Source organism: Andrographis paniculata, unplaced genomic scaffold (assembly GCF_009805555.1).
Source record: "Andrographis paniculata isolate CXL003 unplaced genomic scaffold, ASM980555v1 Contig71END, whole genome shotgun sequence".
NCBI classification, from domain to species: domain Eukaryota; kingdom Viridiplantae; phylum Streptophyta; class Magnoliopsida; order Lamiales; family Acanthaceae; genus Andrographis; species Andrographis paniculata.
The window spans coordinates 3915169-3939822 of NW_026137608.1; the positions used below are offsets into that span (position 1 = coordinate 3915169).

Consider the following 24654-nt stretch of genomic DNA (forward strand, 5'->3'; position numbering starts at 1 on the left):
ATTATTCTCATTCTTAAATTAAGAGTTATACTTATTTTTATCCAAATATTTTCCATCCCAACGTTCCCACTCAGCCTTCCTGCTTCTGTATTTACTTCATCTACAACAATCCCGTCAAATATATAGAAAAAGTAGGCGAATTGGGTGTTCATGTATGTGTGAAAATGATTTGTTTAAATGAAAATATAATTAGTCTACGGTGAGAATTCTAATCGGAACTTAAGAGGAATTAAACCCTAAGGATAGGATCCGTTGAAATAATTGAGATACAAAAATAAAGAATATGTATAACCTTATTCGAATAGCGCTGGCGGATTCAAATATGCAAATTGACGAAATATTTTGTGTCCTGCAAGCCTATAACGCAACCCTTCCTAAAAAATCACTAGAGTTTTTGTCGTTACTACCACGATGAGATATGGAAAGTAATAAATGTTGAGCCTAGATGTGTGATCATAATCCTAATTTATATCCCTTATTATTAATTGGTCTCATTACCCAATTAATAAGTTATCGGGTTTCTGCACATAGGAGGTCCACACTTACTAAATATATTTAAACCCAATAAAGTAATAGATCACTTAATATGAGTTTTATCTTACTGATAGCTCAGATAGTTACATTTAACCCACAATTGAATTTTTAATCCAACAATCTCCCACTTGGGTAAATGTACACGGTATAACCTTATGAGCTCATAAAAATTCGCTATCAGATCATTTAATGTATATTACCAATCTTATCTAAAAATCACATCAATGCGGATCAAAGCGGTCGTCACTGCATTTTTCGCAATGAGACTGATCAGTGGTCACACATCAATATAACTCAAGATTCGATCAAGTGAGGATGCACAATATGAAAATTTAATGTAATGCGATCTTAACATGTCTATTCCAACTGATCCACCTTAACTTTAATTCAGAACAAGTTAATATTGAATTAAAACTGAATACTAAACAGTGCATGCTGAATACTGCAATATAAAATAAAGTAACTTTAATGTATTTGAACAGTACTAATTAGCTCCCACTAAACCAAAATATTAAGATGCATGTCCACTCTCATTCGAGCAATATGCTTACTGTAGAACTTATGCGGAAATCCTTTAGTAATTAAGCGGATCCACAATCATGGAAGAAAAATGAATATGTTCAATAACTAATTCATGACATGAAGTCGGACTATTAAGTAAATAATGATTATTATTATTATCAAATGATGTACTAGTTCCAATTGATTTTGAAATTATGGAAGAGACAAAACTCTATATCCGAATGAATAATAATAACTGAATTTGTTCAAAATAGAGATCAAAATTAGATTTTGACTAAAGATGGTACCATAAAAAATGTCTCATCCAAAATAAAATGGTAACCAGTACTCAATAATAATCTAAAATTGTCAATGACCTCAACTATAACCTTTTTATCGTCACTCATATAAATGTATCTTTCACCGTCAATTGATTTTTGGCAATAGACCAAAATTCACCCCCAAGTGTGTCTATGATCTAAAATTAAATTAATTTCAAAAGCAAGAACAATAGAATAACCATGTCCTCCGAAAGATCTAACTTAAGTTTCTTCAATATAGTATCAATATTAGATATGTCCAGGATGTAGTCTCTTATGTTACATTTTCCGTTATACCTCATGGTAATGAGACTTTTAAGAAGAATATTCATTTCCGCCTTATCGTTTTTAGTAAAACGTTTCTTAATTTCAACAAGAAATCCATATCATCATATATCGTACTCCTAAAATTTATGCAGTGTTTTCTTAATGATCAACTGCTTTTTATCTGCAGTGTTTTTTCGCCGTATGAGTGGGTTGGTCTACTCTTAATGCCAAGTCAAAATTCATGCAGCCTAAATGAATCAACATTGAATCTTTTCAATGCTTAATGTTGTCCCCAGATCGTGTTGGGACTGAATAAATATGCACATAAATATTTATGAAGTATAATGAAGCTCAATAATAATGCATTTTCATCCTAAGACACTAAGTGCAACATCCATGATCAATCTTTGGATTAATAACATTGATTGCTAGCAGTCATGTGGTTGCAATAATCATATACGGACAATAAATTATGTCAAACAATGACCAATATTTAGACTGATTCACTATTCACATAAGTTAAAAACATATAATCGTCTCATACGTATTATGCAGATATATATTTATTCTGTCAATTACCGACTGTCTTTGGGCCGAAGAATAATCACATGAATTAAAATACACATAAATACTTTCGTTATCGAGTAAACAATCTCATATAAGAGAGGTTACTTTGGCAACTTCAAATACTTGATTCTCACCGTCAAAATGCAACAAGCATTATTGATGAATTTATAATTTTCTTAAACCAAATTAGAATCAGAATTACCTTCAATGTATACAAGTCTGATTCCACAAAAATAAAGAATACGTATAAGCAATTGAATGCACATGTCTATAAGCTACCGAATGCTCCGTACGTAAATTTATAAAATAAATTAGCAATTCTATCACAAGTTATTGAGCAACATGAGCAATTGTCTTTGGACAAATTACTGACTCACTAGTGATAAATTTGTTTTGACAATTGAATGTTGACAATAAAATAGTGTATCAAATAATATTCCGTCTTTGGACAGATCTATTATTCAGACATAAATAACCAAATTATCATCCCCACATTCAATGTCACTAAATATGTATGTAATTACTTAATTTCTGAGTTGCCTTTGGGTCAATCAAGAGTCTTATAAGTCACAAACACAACTTTCTAATATATAAAATAAACTGAATTGACACAGCATAGGCTGCTTTGACAACATAACTATTTCAACCAATTCATAAAATATATTATATTATTTATTACTAATTAAATTTACCTTAAAAATAAAACTGATATGTATACAAATAAAAATTTTAACGGCAGCAATTAATTTCTGGACTCATTGAAATAATCAAATAGTCCAGAAAGTACAAAATGCAACAGAATTATATACAAAATATATCACCCAAAGAGACTATAAGTTAATACACCAAATAATTATAGTCAAATTTAAACAAATATATAATGTCGAAAATACATGCGGCTGAATCTTTAATTTAATTCGACCCTCGAGCATATCAAAATGAATTTGATTTAGAAAATCATTAATAATAAATAAATTCTGCACACAATAAATCCACTTGTAGATACATCCTAAGAAGTGTCGAAGCAGTCACCATAATTAAGTTAGCAAGAAAAAAAATAAAAAAAATAAAAAATGCACTAATTATATCAACCTCAGCCCGTGCAAACAATCTTAAGCATTGTATCAGATCCGGAACAAAGCCTAACATTGATACAAACACAATTGAGTCCACGCCCAGATTCTAGATTCCATAAAATTAACTCGGACTGAATTTTTTTCTTTTTTCTTTTTCTTTTTAAATGCCAATTTGTGTGAATACAAATTCCATCCAATCCAAACCATCTATCAGATGAAAAAAACAAAATCTGCAACACACCCATGATTATAAAACCAAAACCGTAATTGCACATAAATAAGTTCTTGCGCATTATACTGTATGATTAATCATTTTTATTTAACTAATGCTACATTTTTGTCCCGTGGTGTTGGGATTGGACGTGTGACCGTGAGGTCATGGATTTAAGCCCTCGACGTCTCAGGTCACCTGCCACACATGGTTCATATAGTGTAACTTGAGATACAAAAATAAAGAATATGTATAACCTAGGCGGATTCAGATCTGCAAATTGACGAAGGGTTTTTGTGTTCTTCAAGTCTACGATACAACCCCTCTTCAGAAAACAACTAGGGTTTATTATTAATTGGCTTCGTCACCCAATTAATAACTTATCAAATTTCTGCACATATATAGGAGACTCACACTTACTTAATACATTTAAACCCAATAAATTAATACGACTGATAACCCAACTAATTACATTTAACTCACAATTGAATTTTTAATTTAACAATACTCCCTCCGCCCATTAAAAATAGTCCATTTGGGCCTGGCATGGATTTAAAAAATAAATAAATATTTTATGGTAAGTAGTTGAGGATATCTATGAAAATTTAGTTATAAATAAAAGTAAATGAAGAGATAATATAATAAAGTTACTAATATTTGTTATAAGTAAGTGTTAATGAATGGTAATAATTAAATATTAATTTGTTAACTTTGCCAAAATTAGTAATGAAATAAATTTAATAGATACACTAAAAAGATAGAAAATAAATTTGGCGGATGCAACTTTACATTTTATTCAACGCAACTTGGTACAAATAATTAAAATTAGTTAAGAATTAAAATAATTAGGAACACGACTGAATTAAGATTATTATTCATACATTTTATTTTCTTTATAAAAAATTACTTAATGTGTCTTTTTGGGATCTTTTTAGATCTTAGTTATAGGCAACTAAGATACTCATTTTTTAATATTTCTATTTAGTTTTATCATTCACATTATTTTCTCTTTGTTGCGTTAGAGAGATACTCTATAGAAAATAAAAAATATTATCTTCATAGCACCTCTGTAGAAATACTAACACAATTTAAAAGATCCCAAAAAACCACACCAAACACAAAATTTTTAATTCAAACCTCCGACACATCCTGGCCTTGTATGATACATATGGTTCGTCTGGTATAACTTGTTTATTAGACTTTGTTTGCAGTATATTAAATTCAGCTGAAAGTTTACTTAAAACGCATTTAAAGTGCAGCAACCGTAAATTTCTACATCATTAAGAAAACAAAAACAAAATAGAAGACAAAAAACAATAGTTTTTTTTTTTTCAAATAAAAAAATAACACTATTTACCTTATACGATTTCCATAAAAATACACTATTTTTTTTCACAAAATATAATATCAAAATAAATTAAACACAAAATATAATATCAAAATAAATTAATAAAAAGTCAAATAAATATTCCAATCTTAGATCAAAACCTAACCAACCCTAAATTGCATGGATTTATTGGAATCTAAATAGCTGTCTAAATCAAATTTTCAATAGTTGAAGTTGCTACAGTGTGGATCCATCCACTCCTTGGGTCAAAGGTCACTTCAATAAAAGAGTGTTATATAATAAATATATAACTGTATTATATATATAAGTATGATACATGCATAGGTGCGCTTGTGTATATATATATAATATATAGAGAAGAAAGAAAAATGAAAAAGTAAATGTTTTAATTCTAAGCAGATCATTACAGTGACTAAAAACCCATATTTATAGTAGATACATTAATGAATGCATGACTTTCACTCATGCCATGTCGTCCGCCCATTCCAATACACATCGACATGATCTGTATCATTCTTTTACAACACTTTCCTTTGGACAGACATTATTATACAAAGAATGTACCTAGTTGAAAAAACCCTGTGGGAAATAATCATAGTGAAGGAAAAAGAGTACATCATTCTTGTATTAATGCGCTCATCCTGTTTTGAACTTTATTTGATATCTTTCATCCGACGCATTCCAATTCCTTGCACCAGTTTGTTGAATGTTGCAGTCGGTAGCGCCTCGTAAATAAATCTGCAGAATTTTTATCGGACGATCGAATTTGTTATACATTAATTTCACCACTTCTCTGAAGATCATGAGGGAAAAAAAATTCGGAGATATGTGCTTTGTCCGATCGCCTTTAATATATCCTCCTTTTAACTGATCTATACAAGTTGTATTGTCTTCGAATAATATTGTATGAGGTAATATATCATCAGAAATCAAGCCACAATTTTTCTGAATATGGTGAGTCATAGATCTCAACCAAACGCATTCACGACTGGCTTCGTGAATTGCTAAAACCTCAGCATGGTTTGAAGAAGTAGCTGTTATTGTCTGTTTAGCAGATCTCCGAGAGATTGCGGTTCCACTGACCTGTCGCGTAGTCAATCAAATATTTCACCTAATCCGTGATCACAATTTAATGTAATACAGGGGAAGGGATCGTCTCCACATGGATTGTGTGATTCACTCTTTCGTATTCTAATGCAGTAAATAAAGGGGGATTTTTCTTTTATTATCTAATGAAAATAAAATAACAAAGCAATTAAATTAAAGTGGAACTGACTATCAAGGGGATGTCTGACTCAAAGGATGATGCAGTTATGGCACTTGTGTTTTATCATTAATTCAATAAAGTTAATTCTTATTAAACTATCAATAAATTGGTTATAGTTATCAACAAGCTCTGACAACCAATTTTTCCTTACAGTGTAGGTAATTAAGGTACGACCGTTAACTACCCCTAATTAAGTAAATAAACCTAGGTGCGCCCATAAGAATATTGCCTAACCGCATTCCAATCTAGAAAAACCCAATTCAAAATAATTACTACCTAAGATGAGCAATTAGATTTGATTGTCTAATCCCCGGGAAGGAACTATTCAACTTGGTTGTCACCTATTCAAGTGCGAATACAATTACGGATATCCTACCTGACTTTAGATTATCAGACTAATTTAAATATCAGTACCAAAATATTCAATCAATTTAACAATCACAAACGCTATTTTCAAAATTAGACAAATATTGATAATAAAAAAGAACTTTTATAAAGAAAATCATGAATCTCCAAAACAAAAGAACCAAAACATTATCACCCCTCAAACCAGAAAAGTATCTATTCCATAATTAAATAACAAAGAACAAAAGAGAAAGATAAGTCATAGCGGAAGGGGGAATCTTCTCTGTCGATTTGCTCCTGCGCGATCTATGAGTCTGCCAGTCTCCTGTTCCTGTGTGTTTTTGCCCTAGCCGTTCTCTCTTGCCAAATAGGCGTGTCTTTCCTTTTATTTAATGTTTGCCCTAATTATTTTGTAGATGGGCTTTTGGGTCTTTAATTAATTTTATTTCCTTTTTCTGCCAATTATGCCAAATTTAATATTTGCCCTATGCACATAGCAAATAAACAATTCGCATATAAATTAGGTAGAATCCAATCAAAAGCACCCAAATATCGCACATGATATGAATATAAAACGCATGCGATTTCTAACTATCATCCACCACAAGTAAATAAATAACAAATTTGAGATTTTGCTTTGTATGGATCAGACAGATAACCAGTGTCAGCAAAACCCATTAATTCATTTCGAGATTGACTCGAATAAAATAAACCGAGGTCATAAGTCCCCTGAAGATAACAAAAATGTGCTTGATATCATTCCAGTGGCGCTTTGTGGGGATGTGCTAAACCTGGCCAGTAGATTTACTGAAAAAGATATATCTGGTCTGGTACAATTTGCAAGGTACATTAATGCGCCAATAGCGTTGAGATATGGTACCTTGGGGCCAAGTATTTCTTCATTTTCTTCTTTTGGCCTAAATAGATCTTTATTGGGATCAAGGGATCTGACCACCATTGGTGTACCCAGAGAGTGAGATTTCTCCATATATAATTGATTTAATACCTTTTGGATATATGTGGATTGATGGACAAATATTTCGTTATTAACATGATCCACTTGTAATCCCAGACAACATTTTGTCTTTCCAAAATCTTTGATCTCAAATTTTTTCTTTAAATATTCAACTGCAATTTGGATCTTTTCGGGAGTTCCAATTAAATTGAGATCATCAACATATATTGCAATAATGACAAAAGTTGATCCATTTATCTTTATAAAGAAGCATGGGCATATTGGATCATTAGTATAACCTTCTTTTATTAAACATTCAATAAGACGGTTATACCACATTCGTCCTGATTGTTTAAGTCCATACAATGACTTTTTGAATTTGATGGAATATGATTCCCTTAGGTTTAATTTGTATGCTTCAGACATATTGAATCCCTCAGGAATTTTCATATAAATATCAGTATCCAATGAGCCATAAAGATATGCAGTAACTACGTCTAAAAGACGCATATCGAGCTTTTCTTGCACTGCTAGGCTCACAAGGTATCTAAAAGTTATTCCATCAACAACTGGAGAGTATGTTTTATCAAAATCTACTCCAGGTCTTGTGAGAATCCTTGAGCCACAAGACGGATTTTATATCTCACAATTTCATTATGTTCATTTCTTTTTCGTACAAACACCCATTTGTATCCAACTGGTTTTATACCATCCGGTGTTTGAACAATTGGTCCGAAGACCTCCCTTTTGTTTAATGAGTCAAACTCTGATTGAATCGCATGTTCCCATTTTGGTCAGTCATTTCTTTGCCAACATTCATGAACCGATTTTGGCTCTGGATCCTTATTTTCTTCCATTATATCAAGGGCTAAATTGTATACGAAGTCATTATCAATAATTGTCTCTTTACGGTTCCAACATTTTCTTAAAGTAACATAGTCAATTGAGTTTTCAATAATCTTATCATATTCTTCAAGATCGTGCTCTTCTTGAGCAATTATTTCAGGATTGACTTCCTCATTAGATTGAGGTTTATCAATGTCATTCCTTATATTATCATGATTATCATCATTAATTCTTCTTTTCTTTTGAGGTGTTTATCTTTGGAACCGAGTGGTCTACCACGCTTTAAGCGTGTCGCTAATTCATTAGCACTTCCAATTTGTCCATCAGGGACAATTAATTTAGCCGGAGCATTAGCAGCTTGGATATATGATTGAGTGACTTTGCTCGAGTCATTGAAAGCATCAGGAAACTGATTTGCAATATTTTTCAAATGTATAATGCGTTGAACTTCTAGTTCACACTGTTTTGTACGAGGATCACAAAAATTCAATGGGATTTTCCAATTAATATCCATTTTCGGTTCATTTCTGTCTCCCCCTAATGTCGAAAAATATGATTTGTCAAAATGACAATCTGCAAATCTTACAGTGAATAAATCACCCGTCATAGGTTCAAGATATTTTATAATTGACGGCGATTCATATCCGACATAAATGTTCAATCTACGTTGAGGACCCATTTTTGTACGTTTGGGGGGTGGAATAGGAACATAATCAGCACACCAAAAAATACGTAGATGAGATATATTTGGTTCGTGACCAAATATAATTGCATTGGGGAATAGCTCTGATAGCTTGTCGGTCTCATTTTTATAAGTGTTCCTGCATGTAAGATTGCATGCCCCCAAGCTGAAACGGGCAATTTAGATCTCATCAGTAATGGTCTAGAAATCAATTGTAATCTTTTAATAAGTGATTCTGCCAGACCATTTTGTGTATGAACATGAGCAACTGGTTGCTCTACATTAATTCCTATCGACATGCAATAATCATCAAATGCATTCGAGGTATATTCACCAACATTATCTAGACGTATAGTCTTAATTAGATTATCGGGGAATTGTGCCCGTAATTTAATAATTTGGGCAAGCAATATCGCAAATGCCATATTGCGAGTAGATAATAAGCAGACATGTGACCATTTGGTAGATGCATCAATAAGCACCATAAAATACTTAAATGGCCCACACGGTGGGTCTATTGGTCCACATATATCCCCGTGTATTCTTTCAAAAAATGTAGGTGATTCAATACCTACTTTAGTTGGCGATGGCCTGGTTATCAATTTTTCCTGAGTGCAGGCAACACAAGTTAACTCATTTGAGTTTAACACTTTTTGACCTTTTAATGAATGGCCATGCGAATTCTCAATAATTCGCCTCATCATTATACTGCTAGGATGCCCAAGGCGATCATGCCATATTTGAAAATCGGTAATCTTTTGATCTACCGTGAGGTGTGTTTCAACAACACCTAATATGACATAATATAAACCAATAGAGAGTGAGGATATTGGTGATCAATAAAAATTCACCATCGGTATCACTCATAGTTTCAATGTGATAACCATTTTTCCGAATGTCATGAAAGCTCAGTAAATTTCTTCGAGCTTTAGTGGCCAACAGTGCATACTGTATCACAAATTTTGTCCCCACGGGGAGGAATATAATGGCTTCTCCAGAGCCTTCAATTAATTTCACACTACCACTTATTGTATTGACATTCATTCTTTTCCTTTTCAAATGAAAGAAATATTTTGCGTGTTTCAATATAGTATGTGTCATCGTTGCACTATCAATTAAACACATATTTGCATCATTTTGATTGACATCCATTTAACCAAAAATAAAATGAACAAGAGTTTTCGTGCTGATAACGTGTTATATAATAAATATATAACTATATTATATATATATAAGTATGATATATGCATAGGTGTGTGTAGTGTGGTGCGCGTGTGTATATATATATATATATGTGTGTGAAGTAGTGTAAGCATATGTATATAATATATAGAGAAGATAGAAATATGAATGAGTAAATTTTTTAATTCTAAGCAGATCATTACAGTGACTGAAAACCCATATTTATACTAGATACATTAGTGAATGCATGCCCGTCCATTCCAATACACATCGACATGATGTGTATCATTCGTTTACAACAAAGAGCATATTTTCTAGACATTTAGCCTTACCTATAAACAATCATACAAACTTCACTACTAAAACATAAATATAGAAAGAAATACAACCAAGGGATCCTCTCTTATACAATCAATCAAATATATGTTCTTAAAAATGGAGGTTTTCTTGGCATCCACTTTTTGCCTATTTGTGTCTATCATCCTCTTCTACAAGTCAAAGCCACGCGCCGCCGCCGCCGGCGGTCCTCCGGGGGATGGCAGGTTATCGGGGAGATCCTCGAGTTTCTCTTGACGAGACGGAAAGGCCATCCGGAGAAGTTCATCTTCGACAGTATGACAAAGTACTCGTCGCTCGTATTCAAGACTCATCTTTTAGGAAAGAAGACCGCCGTCTTTTGCGGCGCGGCCGGCAACAAATTCTTGTTCTCGAACAAGAACAAGCTTGTTCAAGTGTGGTGGCCGCCTTCGGTGTACAAGATCTTCCCATCGAACGAAACTTCTTCGAAAGAAGAGGGGATCAGAATGCGCAAAATGCTCCCGAATTTCCTCAAGCCCGAATCCCTCCATTGCTACGTCGGGATAATGGACCACATCCTCCAGCGACACTTTTCCGACCGGTGGGACAACAACGACGAAGTTGTCATCTTCCTTCTTTTAAAAAACTTCAGCTTTTGCATCGCGTGCCGTCTCTTTGTTAGCATTGAGAAGCCGTGTGAGGTCGAGAGGCTTTCTGCGCCGTTCAACTGTTTCGCCTCGGGGTTGATCTCGATCCCCATCGACCTCCCGGGAACTCAATTTAATAAGGCGATCAAGGCGTCGAATTTAATCATGAAAGAGCTTCTTTCGATCATCAAGCAGAGGAAAATCGACCTCGCTGAGGGAAAGTGCACCCAAACAGGACATTCTGTCGCACATGCTTCTGACTAGCGACGAGAACGGGAAATTCATGAGTGAGTTAAACGTCGCCAACAAGATTTTGGGGCTGCTCGTCGGCAGCCATGACACCATCAGCTCTGCCTGCGCCTTCATTGTCACGTATCTCGCCGAGCTGCCGGAGGTTTACGTCGGAGTCTGCAAGTGTGAGCCTCGACATGCATGACAAAAAATTGTTTCGAAAATTTTCTCAAAGTAAAATCTAGTCATAATCTTTTATGTCTACTAAGGCAAAATTGTTTATAATCGATTTTGAAAGTCGGCATCATATAATTTAAAAATTACATAAGACTATTTTTATTTTAAAAAATATTGTACAGAATGTCTAAAATTGCATGGTATTGACTTTTTCGTCACTTTTCCTTTCTATTAAACATGAAAGGATAATATGCTAATTTATAAATTAAGGATTAATTACTGAATTTTAATCATAACTATTGAGTTCGAAGTTACTTCCATTATATGTAAGTTAATAGATATGATGAATTCAACTTATACTGAATTAATTTTTACATCTGATCCACTCTCGTAAACATGTATATGTATATACATATTCAAATTTCACTAATTTTATAGAACTGGATTATATTGATTATGATCCACTCTCGTAAACATGTACATATATAGAGTGTGTTTGTTCGGGCATTTGGATTTTGAATTGGGATTTGAATAGTAAGACATTTGAATTTGAATTGTTGTATAATGTGATATAAATAGGTGTTTAATTTGATATTTTTAGGAGAAAAATTTTGATGAACAGTGAAAATTTGGGAAAGTCTCCCAAAAAAACACACCAAATGGAAATTGTGAATTCGAAAGCTCGAATACAATGTCGGATGCTTAATGACCATCTCACCTAAAAGTTCGAACTGTTAGAAAAACGCAGTCATTAATGATATATCCGCAAACGGGAGTCCCAAGAGTGATTATATAATTTTAATATTAATATTTTTAAAGTACTAAAATAATACGGAGAGATTGTATTAAAAAATCATTTTATATCTTCTATCATAATTCAAATAAAAATATATATAGAGAAATATAGTCGTATATAGTGAAGGGAAAAAAAAAATTGCATGTTTTAAATAATACTTAAAGTGTAGTAAGCAAATAAATTATACATTAATTCTTCTTTTGTAATTTTATTTTACTAGAAAAAAAATCGTAGTCTTATATTGCGCTTGGTATGATCATGATCGCAATGTATCATTGATATATATATATATATATATGTCTTAGATAGATATGTCGTATGACTCATGCAAAAATATTATGAATTATGTTATAAATCATGCTGATTTTTCAACTCAGCACACGTTATACGTACAAATAAATAATATACGATATTATTATATACAATACATGATGTGTATAATAAAAATATGTGTTGTATTTTTATAATAACATGTGTGATGTATAAGAGTATGTCATGTGCTAAAATAAACTGTTGTGTGTTATATAAGACTATAATATGTGCAGTTAGTTTATGTGTTGTATTTGTATTATATTAATACATACAATATGTTGTCTGTAATAATATTATGTACCGTCAGACAGCACACGATGTGCTGCTGTTGAGACTATAACATGTGTTCTTTGTTCATGTAATATTATATTAATATATACAGTGTGTTGTATGTAGTAATATGATGTGTTGTCAAACAACACACCATATGCTGCTCAGCACAGTACTAAATTTTAAATTCAACACAGTAATCGCCGTCTTTGTATAGATGTGATATTTCAAGGTCTATTTGAACCTTCAAGGATTGTGATTTATCTTTTCAGTTATAAGTTTTTTGAATATATATAAATGATAAGCTTCTCATATAAAATAAACTTTTACATTGCATATCAAATCACACGATGATGACAAAAATTCTGATGTTGCGACATTGATGAGTTGCTCATATTATTACGTCAATCTGTTGGTTTTTTTCAAGATCAATCTGCTGCCGAGGTTCCTACAAACATGAATGTTTTAATTAAATGTATAAAAATTTCATATGTCTAATTTTATAGGAATATTTGTAATGGCATTTATTTTTCAATCATGCCACTGACTTTTATTCTTGTATCTATATGGATAATTAAATATTGTGTGGCAATTTGGCATGTATTTTTACAATAATTCACAATAATAATTTTCAAAATGTAAGTTTGGAAACAAAAACAGGAAGAAATATCGATCAGCAGCAATTCCAATAATAATAATAATAATAATAATAATACTGAACCATAAAAACCCACATAATATATATATATAATAATGTCCTGAGCTAAATTGGTTTGTATCCATTATTAATAATGAATTATTTGTGCTCCTTTAAACGCAGCAGCTTTATATATATATATATATATTAAATAATATACTTTCATTTCCCCCGTCATACAAATTTGTGTTTATTTGACCGGACAAAGTTTTAATAAAAGTGCATAATAATTATTAATTTTTCTTTTTATGTAAAAAATAGTACAAAAATGAAATGATTTTTTACTTAAAAATGAAATAAGAATATTTTTCGATTACAACCCAAAAAGAAAAGTGAGCTTGTACTATTTTTTACTTAAAAAAGAAATAAGAATTTTTTTCGATTACAACCCAAAAAGGAAAGTGAGCATAGATTTTTTTTTGGACCGCTATCCGAAAGTGCGCACTGGGTAAACCCTCGACCGAACCTAATACCCTGCAAATTAGACCCGACGGAAAAGTCATACTAAGCGAACCATGTGTGGCAGGTGACCTAAGGCGTCGGGGATTTGAACCCATGACCTCACGACTATAAGTCCAACCCCTGTTACTCCACCAGGTCATCGTTTACAGGATAAAGTGACCATAAATTTGAATTAAGGTGGGAGGGAGTAATAAATTGTGCAATATGCCATGTTAGCTAAATTAGGCCAAGGGGAGACACGTTGAAATTACTTTACTTTGAATGGTCTTCAAACCCCACAACACCACTAATAACATATAATAATAATAATGGAGAAAAAGGTACTTTAAGAATTTGTCTAAGTCAATTAATAAAAAGTTAATTTAACGCGGGTTATGTAACATTTTCAACCGAGTAAAGACTAACGACTATTTCGGGAAAATTTTATGCATATTCTTTTTCTTTCTTTTTTTTTTTTTTTTTTTTTTTTTTTTTAAGTTTTTAATACTCTGTAAACTAGGCCCGACAAGACAAGTCACACTAGGCAAATCATGTGTGACAGGTGGACCTCGAAGCATCTAGGATTTTATTTAGTTTCAACTATGTTATATGTTTACCATATTATTATTGTTTTTAATCAATTTTTAATAAATTTTCTATTATATTTTTATTTTATTTTTTATCCACCTACTTTTACATTAAAATATCATTATTTTTATTTTTTGTGATCACACTAATTAGTCCAAAGAGAGAAAGTATTGCTTAATTAAATCTAGCAGTTATCAATTCCATCGACTTATACTAGAAAATCAAATTCACCCTATATATGTACATTAGATATGAGAATTCTCTACTTGGATTTTTTAAAATGAAATATTCATGTTGATTCTTCTATATAAGTAGGTAGAAACATAGAATTGTGAACACTGATTGCAATAAGGGGAATAGATGAATGGAATTCAATTAAGTATTACTTGTTTTAATTCTACAATAAAAGTTAGACATCATAACATAAACAATTCAGTTATGAAATCAGTTTTTTCATCCCTCAAATTAGTTTTAATTTCATTACAGATTACAACATTCATGACTGAAGAACATCCAAGTGGTGTTGGAGCATAGATATCGGTACAAAAGATTTTGTACACTACTAGAAAAATAGGATTGTGTCGGGGCAATATTTTTCGCGAAAAGTATATGATTCGATGATAAATTTAATAAATTGTCGCAACAATGTCGCGGAATGATTCTCCGTGGCAATCGGTATTGTTGAATAGCATTAATGATACTTTGTTGCAGAAAGTTACAACAAATTGTTGCAACCTTCCACGACAATGGTGAATAGAATTTATGATACTTGTTGCCGAATGTTGCAACAAATTGTTGCAACCTTTAGCGGCAATCTTGACTAAGCATTAATGGCATTTTTCCATGGAATGTTGCAACAAAACATCAAAGCAAATTATTAAATTTATATTGTTGCTGCATTTCATAATTTTTATTTTAAATAGTAAAATTAAATATTCATATATATTTTTTAAATATTAAAATAAAAAATATTCAAATTAATTTTAATGTCAAGATAAATATATTACAAAGAAAAAAATATTATACAAAATTTTATAGGCATAATAGTTTCATCATCTATTTTCATATTCATCGTCCTCTTCATTGCCATAATATTGTCCACTTTGACTCACTTCACCGGTCTGACTCTCACTCCCACTTCCACTCTCACTTTCCATAGAAATCTATGGTTCATGAAAATTTGATCGAAATTTTCAAACTTGTAATTGAACTATAAAAAAATAAATATTGCATTTTGTTAGAATCCATATTTTAAAAGTATAATTACAAAATTAAATAATAATACTAAAGAGACCACAATATAATTCAAAAACTCACTCAAAAGTATTGTAATCCATGTCTTACTATCAGTAATTCTTCCATCACCATTTTGATCTTCTTCACGATTATTACTCGTTTTTCCACCTTCATTCCACCTCCAACTTATGATATTGGAAATAAAGGTGGTTGATTATCCATCAATATAATTTATATTCTCTTCAATACAAAATAGAAATAATTATACATTATTTCATCTTAAAAAAAAAATCATATCCATTATAACAATAAAATACAAACACAAATAAAACACACTAGATTTCCACTTTCCTAGAATCGTTTAGCATCTTTTACACTTTCAAAATATGCAACAATGATTTGGATAACAAAATGATAAACAAACATCATAGTTTGTTCATGGTTAGATAAATTATCCAATAATGATTGGACGACATAACAAGAGCGGATGAAACTACGAAAAAACTGTAAATATAATCAAACACAAGATATGTTTAGGTAGCTCGGAAAGAAATTGTTGAGATAATCCAACACAAAATATGTTAAACCTAATTTGTTCGATCCAATTAAATGTTGGAAATAATCCAGACGCACGAAGACTTAGTTATTTTGAACATATATATAGTTTTAATTTTGTATAGTTCTTTCTCCCGAAGTTTAGGGAGAGAAGGTAGCTATTATTATTAGAATTTTCGGTTAATTTTTTGTTTATTTAGTGACTTGTGAAATCTATAAACACCTCCTTAATTTTATCTCCAATAGTGAGTTCTTCAATAGTAATAATACAAAGTATTTTTTTTTTTTTTGTTGCTCCACTGCTCATCGTCCTTTCTTCTTAAATTTTTGGTGTGCTTCATTTGTTGCTCTCTCCGTCCCGTGCAATTTGGATGTAATTTGGGCGTGTTATTGTAAACACGAGAATTTAAGTAAAATATGATTATTAAGTAATTAATAAGTGTATTAGTAAAAATAATTATTGTATATTAAAAATAATTATAGATTAAGATTAAGATAACTAAATACTTTGATTAAGATTAAGAAAATTATAAAATTTAAAATGCGATTAAAGTGTATAATATATTTAAAAAAAAAAAGGACAAATTAAGTGGGACGGACGAAAATAAAAAGTAGGAACAAATTATCTGGGACGTAGCGAGTATTTTTCTTTCATAGCTTATATTTTACTCCCTCCGTCCCAATACATTAGTTTTGCTTATCATTTTTGTCCGTACCAAAACAATAGTCTCATTTCCATAGATAACCATATCATTATAAAACTAGTATACTCACAAGGGCAAAAAAGTCTTTTATCCCTACCTTTTATTCACTATCAGTATAATATCAATATTGCTTAAATTCCGTGTCAAACACAACCCAAAATAACACACACCCACACGACCATATTTCCCTCTTTATCCCTTTCTCTCTCTATATCTCATCAATTCACATCGATTATTTTTGTCCTATATATATATATATACACACGTACTTATATATACAGCCTCTCCTATAAGAAATAAAAATACACTATCGTGTTCCGATCAAAAAAAGAAAAAATACACTATATCGTGTACCATACTCTTAAACTATATATTCGTTTCTCATTTTTGGGTAGTCTTGTTCGTCTATGATTTGATTTCCTTTCATTTATTTTATAGGCAAAACCTACATTAAAGACATGCATTTGGGGTTACAAGCCTAGATTCATCCACTAGTTTTAAACACAATATGAACAAGTTACACACCCATAAATTTCACTCATAAAAGTAACAAAAGAAAACCCTCGAAGAGCAAACTAATCCATCGATTATCAAATATTGTAGTTAAGTCGTTCCGTAAGGGATCACCTGGTGGTGTAGGGGTTGGACTCGTGACCGTGAGGTCATGATTTCAAACCCCCGACGCCTCATGTCACCTGACACACATGGTTCGCTTGGTTTGCAGGGTATTATGTTCAGCTTGGGGTTTACCCAATGCACACTTTCGGATAGCGGTTGCGGGTTCTCACGTCATCAAAAAGAAAAATTATTGTAGTTAAGTCCTCACAAAGGCACATTCGCAAGGCCTCAACCTCGGGTTTTTTTATATAATTCTTTGGATGTTTTAATGGCAACAACTCTTTTTTTTTTTTGCATCAATCTCCTTTGTCCAAAATAACTTCAACAATCTTCCTTCAAAACTCATTCATTGCTTAAGTTTCTACCTCAGAAGAGACTTTAAATTTTAATATATTGTGGAAGAAACAACACAAATCGATTTGTCTCATTCTAACACACATAGGACACTTTTTGACACAACCAAAAAGATGGCTACATGGTCAAATTTTTGTCCGTGTTGCAGATTTTTCAAAATGACGTTAAATGACAGTTATGACAACTGACTTGCATACTTGTTTATATAAAAGAAATAGATATAATTTTATTTTATTTTTGCATAATACAATATTTATATTAAATAATTATTTGATATGATATTTCTTTTATGAATATAAGTATTCAATGTTATATTTTATTTATAATTAAAAATTAAAATCATACAATAAAATAAAAGAAAGAAGAAAGAAGAAATAGACAACGGGTATATGTGTTAAATATTTCTCTCATATTTGAAAATTATATTAGAAACTCCCTTGAATATAATGTTGACGATGGGATGGATTTGTTCAATTGAATCTAAATGAGGTGTATTCATTTTAGATTTTATTGGATTTTAAAAATTTTATAGATTTGTGTGAATTTTTTAAATCTACAGAGTCAATACAAAGTTTGATAAATTTTACTAATTGATTGAGATGAATTTTCACTGATTTAATCGGATTAACTTATGAATTTATATGAATTAATAGGATTGTAAAATATTCTTTTTCTTAATTTATATAATTATATAAACTTATATAAAACCCACTTGAATATTCAAAAAAAAAGAATTCACATTATTAAATAAAAATACAAAAAAAATATATTATTATTCATCATTACTATTATTTTTATTTCATTTTCATTTTCATCATTTTCATTTACATTATATTACGATCTCATTTCCTACGTAAAATTTTCAATTTATTGAAAACTGCTTTGGATATAAGGTTGAATAGCAACTTCTCAGAAAAAATTATTTTTGTAACAAAACTTTTTTGTCTCTAAATTTACTTTTTCCGTTACTAATGACATTAAAGACGGAATTAGGAATGAAATTAGGTTAGCTATGTGAACTTTAGGGACGGAATTCAGTTACAAATATATTATTTTTTTGTAGTGTCTCCCATATATCATTAATTAATTTTAATTATAGGATAGAAATCCAAAATTCCTTTCTTTAACAATATGTATATATACGTATAAAGATTCTGCTGCTTGTTCCGATCGACGATCTATCTGCCGTCCATTATTAAAAAGCTGGTGAAAAAATTAAAGAAATATTAATATAATAATAATAATAATAATAATAATAATAATAATAAATAATCGTAAATAATCACTTCGATTTCTTCACACACATTAGATATGCAAAAATATTCCACCTCTTAACTCCACCTCGCTCCAATAACTTATTAAAATATTTTTTTCTTTTCAATTAAGTCAAGTCAAATGTAGTTTAGGGTTAAACTTCCATTATCACCATTTTTTAATAGATATGATAATAAACCACTCATTTAACCCATTATATTATCAGAATTTGATTATCACCTGACGAGGGTTTGGACGGATATTATTTCCACGTTACTGTAAACATGAGAATATAAAAAAGATATATAATTAATAAATAATTAAAAATAAATTAGTAGAATAATTATCGTATTATAAAAAATAATTATAGATTAAGATTAAGATAACTAATTAGTCTAATTAAAATTTAAAAAAAATTAAAAATTAAACATTTTAAAAATAAATTAAAGGTGTATGATTCTTTTAAGAAAATAAAGTGACAAAATAAGTGAAACAGAAGAAAATGTAAATATGTACTACACCATCTACAATTTTATTTAACATTAAAAATATTCTTATATTGGTATAGTTTATTAAAAAAATATGATTGTATTTGTATTATAAGAGACGGATGTATTTTTGTCATTTTCTCTTTATTTGTATTATATTTTGATATAATAATTAAAAAAAAAAAAACCACTGTGTGCTTTGTGGCTGGACGGAAGTAATATATAATAAGTTGAAAATGGAAAGATATACATGATAAATTGGATCGAGAGAGTATTAATTAAAAGTCAAATAATTTCAAACATGAATTAATTAAGATTATTATTATTAATACAAATTTTTCTTAAAAAATAAAATTGCATGGATTCAATGGAATTTCAACATCTTGGTCTAATTCAAATTTTCAAAAGTTGAATTTGCTAATAGTGTGAATCCACTTTTTTGGGTCGAAGGTCACTTCAAAAAAGAGCATATTTTATATACATTAATCCTTACCTATAAATAACCATACAAACTTCACTACTTAAACATAAATATAGAAAGCAATACAGCTAAGGGATCCTCTCTTATACAATCAATCAAGTATATGTTCTCAAAAATGGAGGTTTTCTTAGCAACCATTCTTTGCCTATTTGTCTCCATAATCCTCTTATCTCTCCACTTCCTCTTCTACAAATCAAAGCCACGCGCCGCCGCCGCCGCCCATCCGCCGGGAAAGACGGGGTGGCCAGTTATCGGTGAAAGTCTCGAGTTTCTCTCGACGGGATGGAAAGGCCATCCGGAGAAGTTCATCTTCGACCGTATGACAAAGTACTCGTCGCTCGTATTCAAGACTCATCTTTTAGGCGAGAAGGCCGCCGTCTTTTGCGGCGCGGCCGGAAACAAATTCTTGTTCTCGAACGAGAACAAGCTCGTTCAAGCGTGGTGGCCGTCTTCCGTTGACAAGATCTTCCCGTCCTCGAATGAAACCTCTTCGAAAGAAGAGGCGATCAAAATGCGCAAAATGCTCCCGAATTTCCTCAAGCCCGAAGCCCTCCACCGATACGTCGGGATCATGGACCACATCGCCCAGCGACACTTTTCCGACGGGTGGGACAACAAGAACGAAGTTGTCGTCTTCCCTCTCGCAAAAAATTACACCTTTTGGCTCGCGTGCCGCCTCTTTGTTAGCATCGAGGATCCGTTTGAGGTCGAGAGGCTTTCCGAGCCGTTCAACCGTTTGGCCGCAGGGTTGATCTCGATCCCCATCGACCTCCCGGGAACGCCATTCAATAAGGGGATAAAAGCGTCGAATTTTATCAGGAAAGAGCTTCTTTCGATCATCAAGCAGAGGAAAATCCATCTCGCCGAAGGAAAGGCGACGCCCAAACAGGACATTTTGTCACACATGCTTCTTACGAGCGACGAGAATGGGAAATTTATGAAAGAGTTAGACGTCGCCGACAAGATTTTGGGGTTGCTCATCGGCGGCCATGATACCGCCAGCTCCGCCTGCACGTTCATCGTCAAGTATCTCGCCGAGCTACCGGAGATTTACGACGGAGTCTATAAGGGTGAGCCTATACACATACATGACAAAAAATTATTTCAAAATTTATTTCGCTTTCAAGATTGTTTACAACGACACCTTTTTCTAGAGGTTTTAGCTCTATTCATCCATCAATAATTGTTTTTTAAACAAAAACAAGTTTTTAAATATATTTTTCTCTTATAAAATATTAAAACTTTCACCGATATCAAAATCTATGTTTATTTTCTTTATATTTTACAAAAAAATTGAGCACAAATTTAAATAACGGAGATAGTATCAAATACTAATTTTTTATTATTTTTTAATTTTTTTAAGATTCTAAAACTTTGAATATATATAAAATGAGACATCTCTCTAATTAATATATATATATATTAAAAATTTCTCCTATTTAATTCTACTTTGTTCTATATATTTTCAAATATTTTTAATTGTATAAACTGTTATTTTCTATATTACATAGATAATTCTTCATTTGCCACATAAAAAGATAACTCAAATTAATCTACTAAATCAAATTTTGCTAATGTTATAAACTGATATTTTAATATAAATTTTAAATTTATTTTTAATCAAATATATTTTTTATATATAAAAAAAGAAAATTAATAATTCAGTCCTTACCACCTTGTGGTGTAGAATAAACTCGTAGCCGTGAGATCATGAGTTCAAATTTTCAATATTTCTCGGTCTTGACTATTACACATAATTCATCTAGTGTGAGACTATTAGGTTCAGCCACACTCGACAAATAGCGGTGGCAGATTTTCATGATATTAAAAAAAATGTCAATAATTCAAATATTGATAAATCGATGATGGATGTAGAACAAATGGAAATCGCCAATTCGAAAGCTCCCGGCGAGGCATTGAACTGGGAAGACTTACAAAAGATGAAATATTCGTGGAACGTAGCTTGCGAAGTAATGAGACTCGCCCCGCCCCTCCAGGGAGCCTTCAGAGAAGCCATCTCCGATTTCTCCTACAATGGATTCTCTATTCCAAAGGGATGGAAGGTAATAATAATAATAATAATAATAATAATAATAATAATAATAATGTGATTTAAAATTGTTCGAGAAAATAAAATCGAAATTTGATGCAGTTATATTGGAGCGCAAACTCGACACACAAAAATCCAGAATTCTTTCCAGAGCCACAAACATTTGACCCCTCGAGGTTTGAAGGATCGGGGCCTGCACCATACACATTTGTCCCGTTCGGAGGGGGGCCAAGAATGTGCCCGGGGAAAGAGTATGCTCGGCTGGAAATACTTGTTTTTATGCACCACCTCGTCAAGAGGTTCAAATGGGAGAAAATCATTGCCGACGAGAAAATTGTGGTCGATCCAATGCCTATTCCGGCTAAGGGTCTTCCTATTCGCCTTTTCCCACATAAACCCTAACATATATATTTATATACATTCGCGCATATCTTACTAAAAGGACCATGGATTTAAAGGACCATGGATTGTGTGTTTCTTTTATTTTTAATAAATCTATTTTTAATTTATTTATAATTTTAATAAAATGTTTAATAAATTCAATTCTAGTGTGCATTTCATGTTTGGTTCCTTATAGTTAATTGATTATCTCGTGGTTTTGTAATGACCCATATCTGTAACAAATGATGCGGTACAAAAGTTTTTTGACAGTTACAAATATTTTCGTATAAGTTTTTGTTACGGATACTTGTTCGTGACAAAAATTAAAACTCTATTTATAACAAAGCGTAGTCGTAACAAATAATATGTTGCGAATATTTTCTGACATGCATAATAACTTTTAGTAACAGTTTTTGTAACATCTTTTTGTGACAAAAAATTGATCATTTGTCCGTTATAATAACATTTTGAAACGACTTGAAAAGACAATTGTAATGATTTTTATAACAACATCAAGTTCGTGACAATTAACATGTAAGCTTTTTTTCCATAATTCCTGCAAAAAATGGATCACCTGTCCGTTATAATAATTTTTTTCTACACACGGCACGACTACATAAAGGGCAAGCAAAGCCAAAATGACGTACTTATGCACAAAATGATTATCTAGTAAGCTGTAGAGACGTCATAGTTCTATGCGATAATGTTCAATCTATTATATTAAAACACGTAAGATATCAGTCCAAGTTCAACACATAAACATGGTGCGTGGATGCTCATGCGACAAAAAAAGTACGGCGGAGGAACTCAGGTATGGAGAACCAACTGCAATGAATAAGTATATTATATGAGTATTTAATTACAAAAATACATAAATTACTATATCCAATTAACCTTAAAAGATAAATTACATACATGTTTTTATGTCCACTCGATAGGCTCGACAGTGACTACCTCACTGAGGGTACGTGCTCCAACAATTGTTGGAAGAATAAGTGCGGTCTCCGGAACCGTAGCAGCAGTTACATAGACTTTAAAAATTGCTAGCATATCACCTATATATAAATAAACTTGCTTTCATGAAAATAAACTATGATTTCAACGAGCAGTTTACAAATAAAATTAATAATAAGAGAAATCATCAATAGTATTTTATACATAACGAAGATGGTCGAATATGTTTCAGAAATGTTGGCAAATGAGAAATTTTCCTTTTACTTAACAACTACTACAGGTCAGTTCATATGAAAGCATATACGACAACAAGCTAGAGACAAAAAGGAAAACCATCAAATTTATGTCCATATCATCTACTAAACGTGTATATAATTAACCATATAACAAAACCAGAAGAGTTTATTGCGCTGTCCACCCGCAGTAATCACCTGTAAGTTTTTCTATGAATAAAATATCTAATAATAATCTAAGGCTCACCGAAGTCTTAGCTCTTTATAATAATAATAATATCGAAATTATGATACACATATATGGAATACGCACAATTTAAATGAACATGCATTGACGAACATATTCAATATCAATGACACCCATGGTCCACCAACAATAATGCCTAGTAAACAATATACAACAACCAAAAGCACTGCATATCCCTGGCACAAAAAAAAACACTTAATTACGTTTAAAATCCAAACACAGCCTACTGAATAGATAAATTTTAAACAAATACTAAGAACATAAAAACACAACAATCCTAATAAAAATAAGCTAAAATCAACAAAAAGAAGAAATGGTGACCAAAAAAATTAAATCTCAAAACATAACTGTGTGAGGCCCCACTTATATATAAACTAGAAGTACGCCTTAAATATTATGCAAACACTTATAAATTCAGAGTCATCACGTATTAAATTGCATAACAAACCTAGAAGGGGGCGGACAACATGATCCCTTCCACAACATATTTTACCAAGCTCCGGGACATCAAAAGAACACGGGACGCAACCTATATGAGGGTG

At 31.5% G+C, this 24654-nt stretch overlaps 1 protein-coding gene and 1 pseudogene across 1 annotated transcript; both read left to right on the top strand.

The window, feature by feature from the left end:
* Positions 1 to 10536: 10536 nt before the first annotated feature.
* LOC127264826 (beta-amyrin 28-monooxygenase-like) lies at positions 10537 to 11481 on the top strand (annotated as a pseudogene).
* Positions 11482 to 20308: 8827 nt separating this feature from the next.
* Positions 20309 to 22771, top strand: LOC127264670 (beta-amyrin 28-monooxygenase-like). Its single transcript, XM_051294165.1, has 3 exons — positions 20309 to 21317; positions 22123 to 22310; positions 22400 to 22771. Exons 1-3 carry the CDS (start codon positions 20351 to 20353, stop codon positions 22697 to 22699), a joined length of 1455 nt encoding a protein of 484 aa, XP_051150122.1. The 5' UTR covers positions 20309 to 20350; the 3' UTR covers positions 22700 to 22771.
* Positions 22772 to 24654: the final 1883 nt, after the last annotated feature.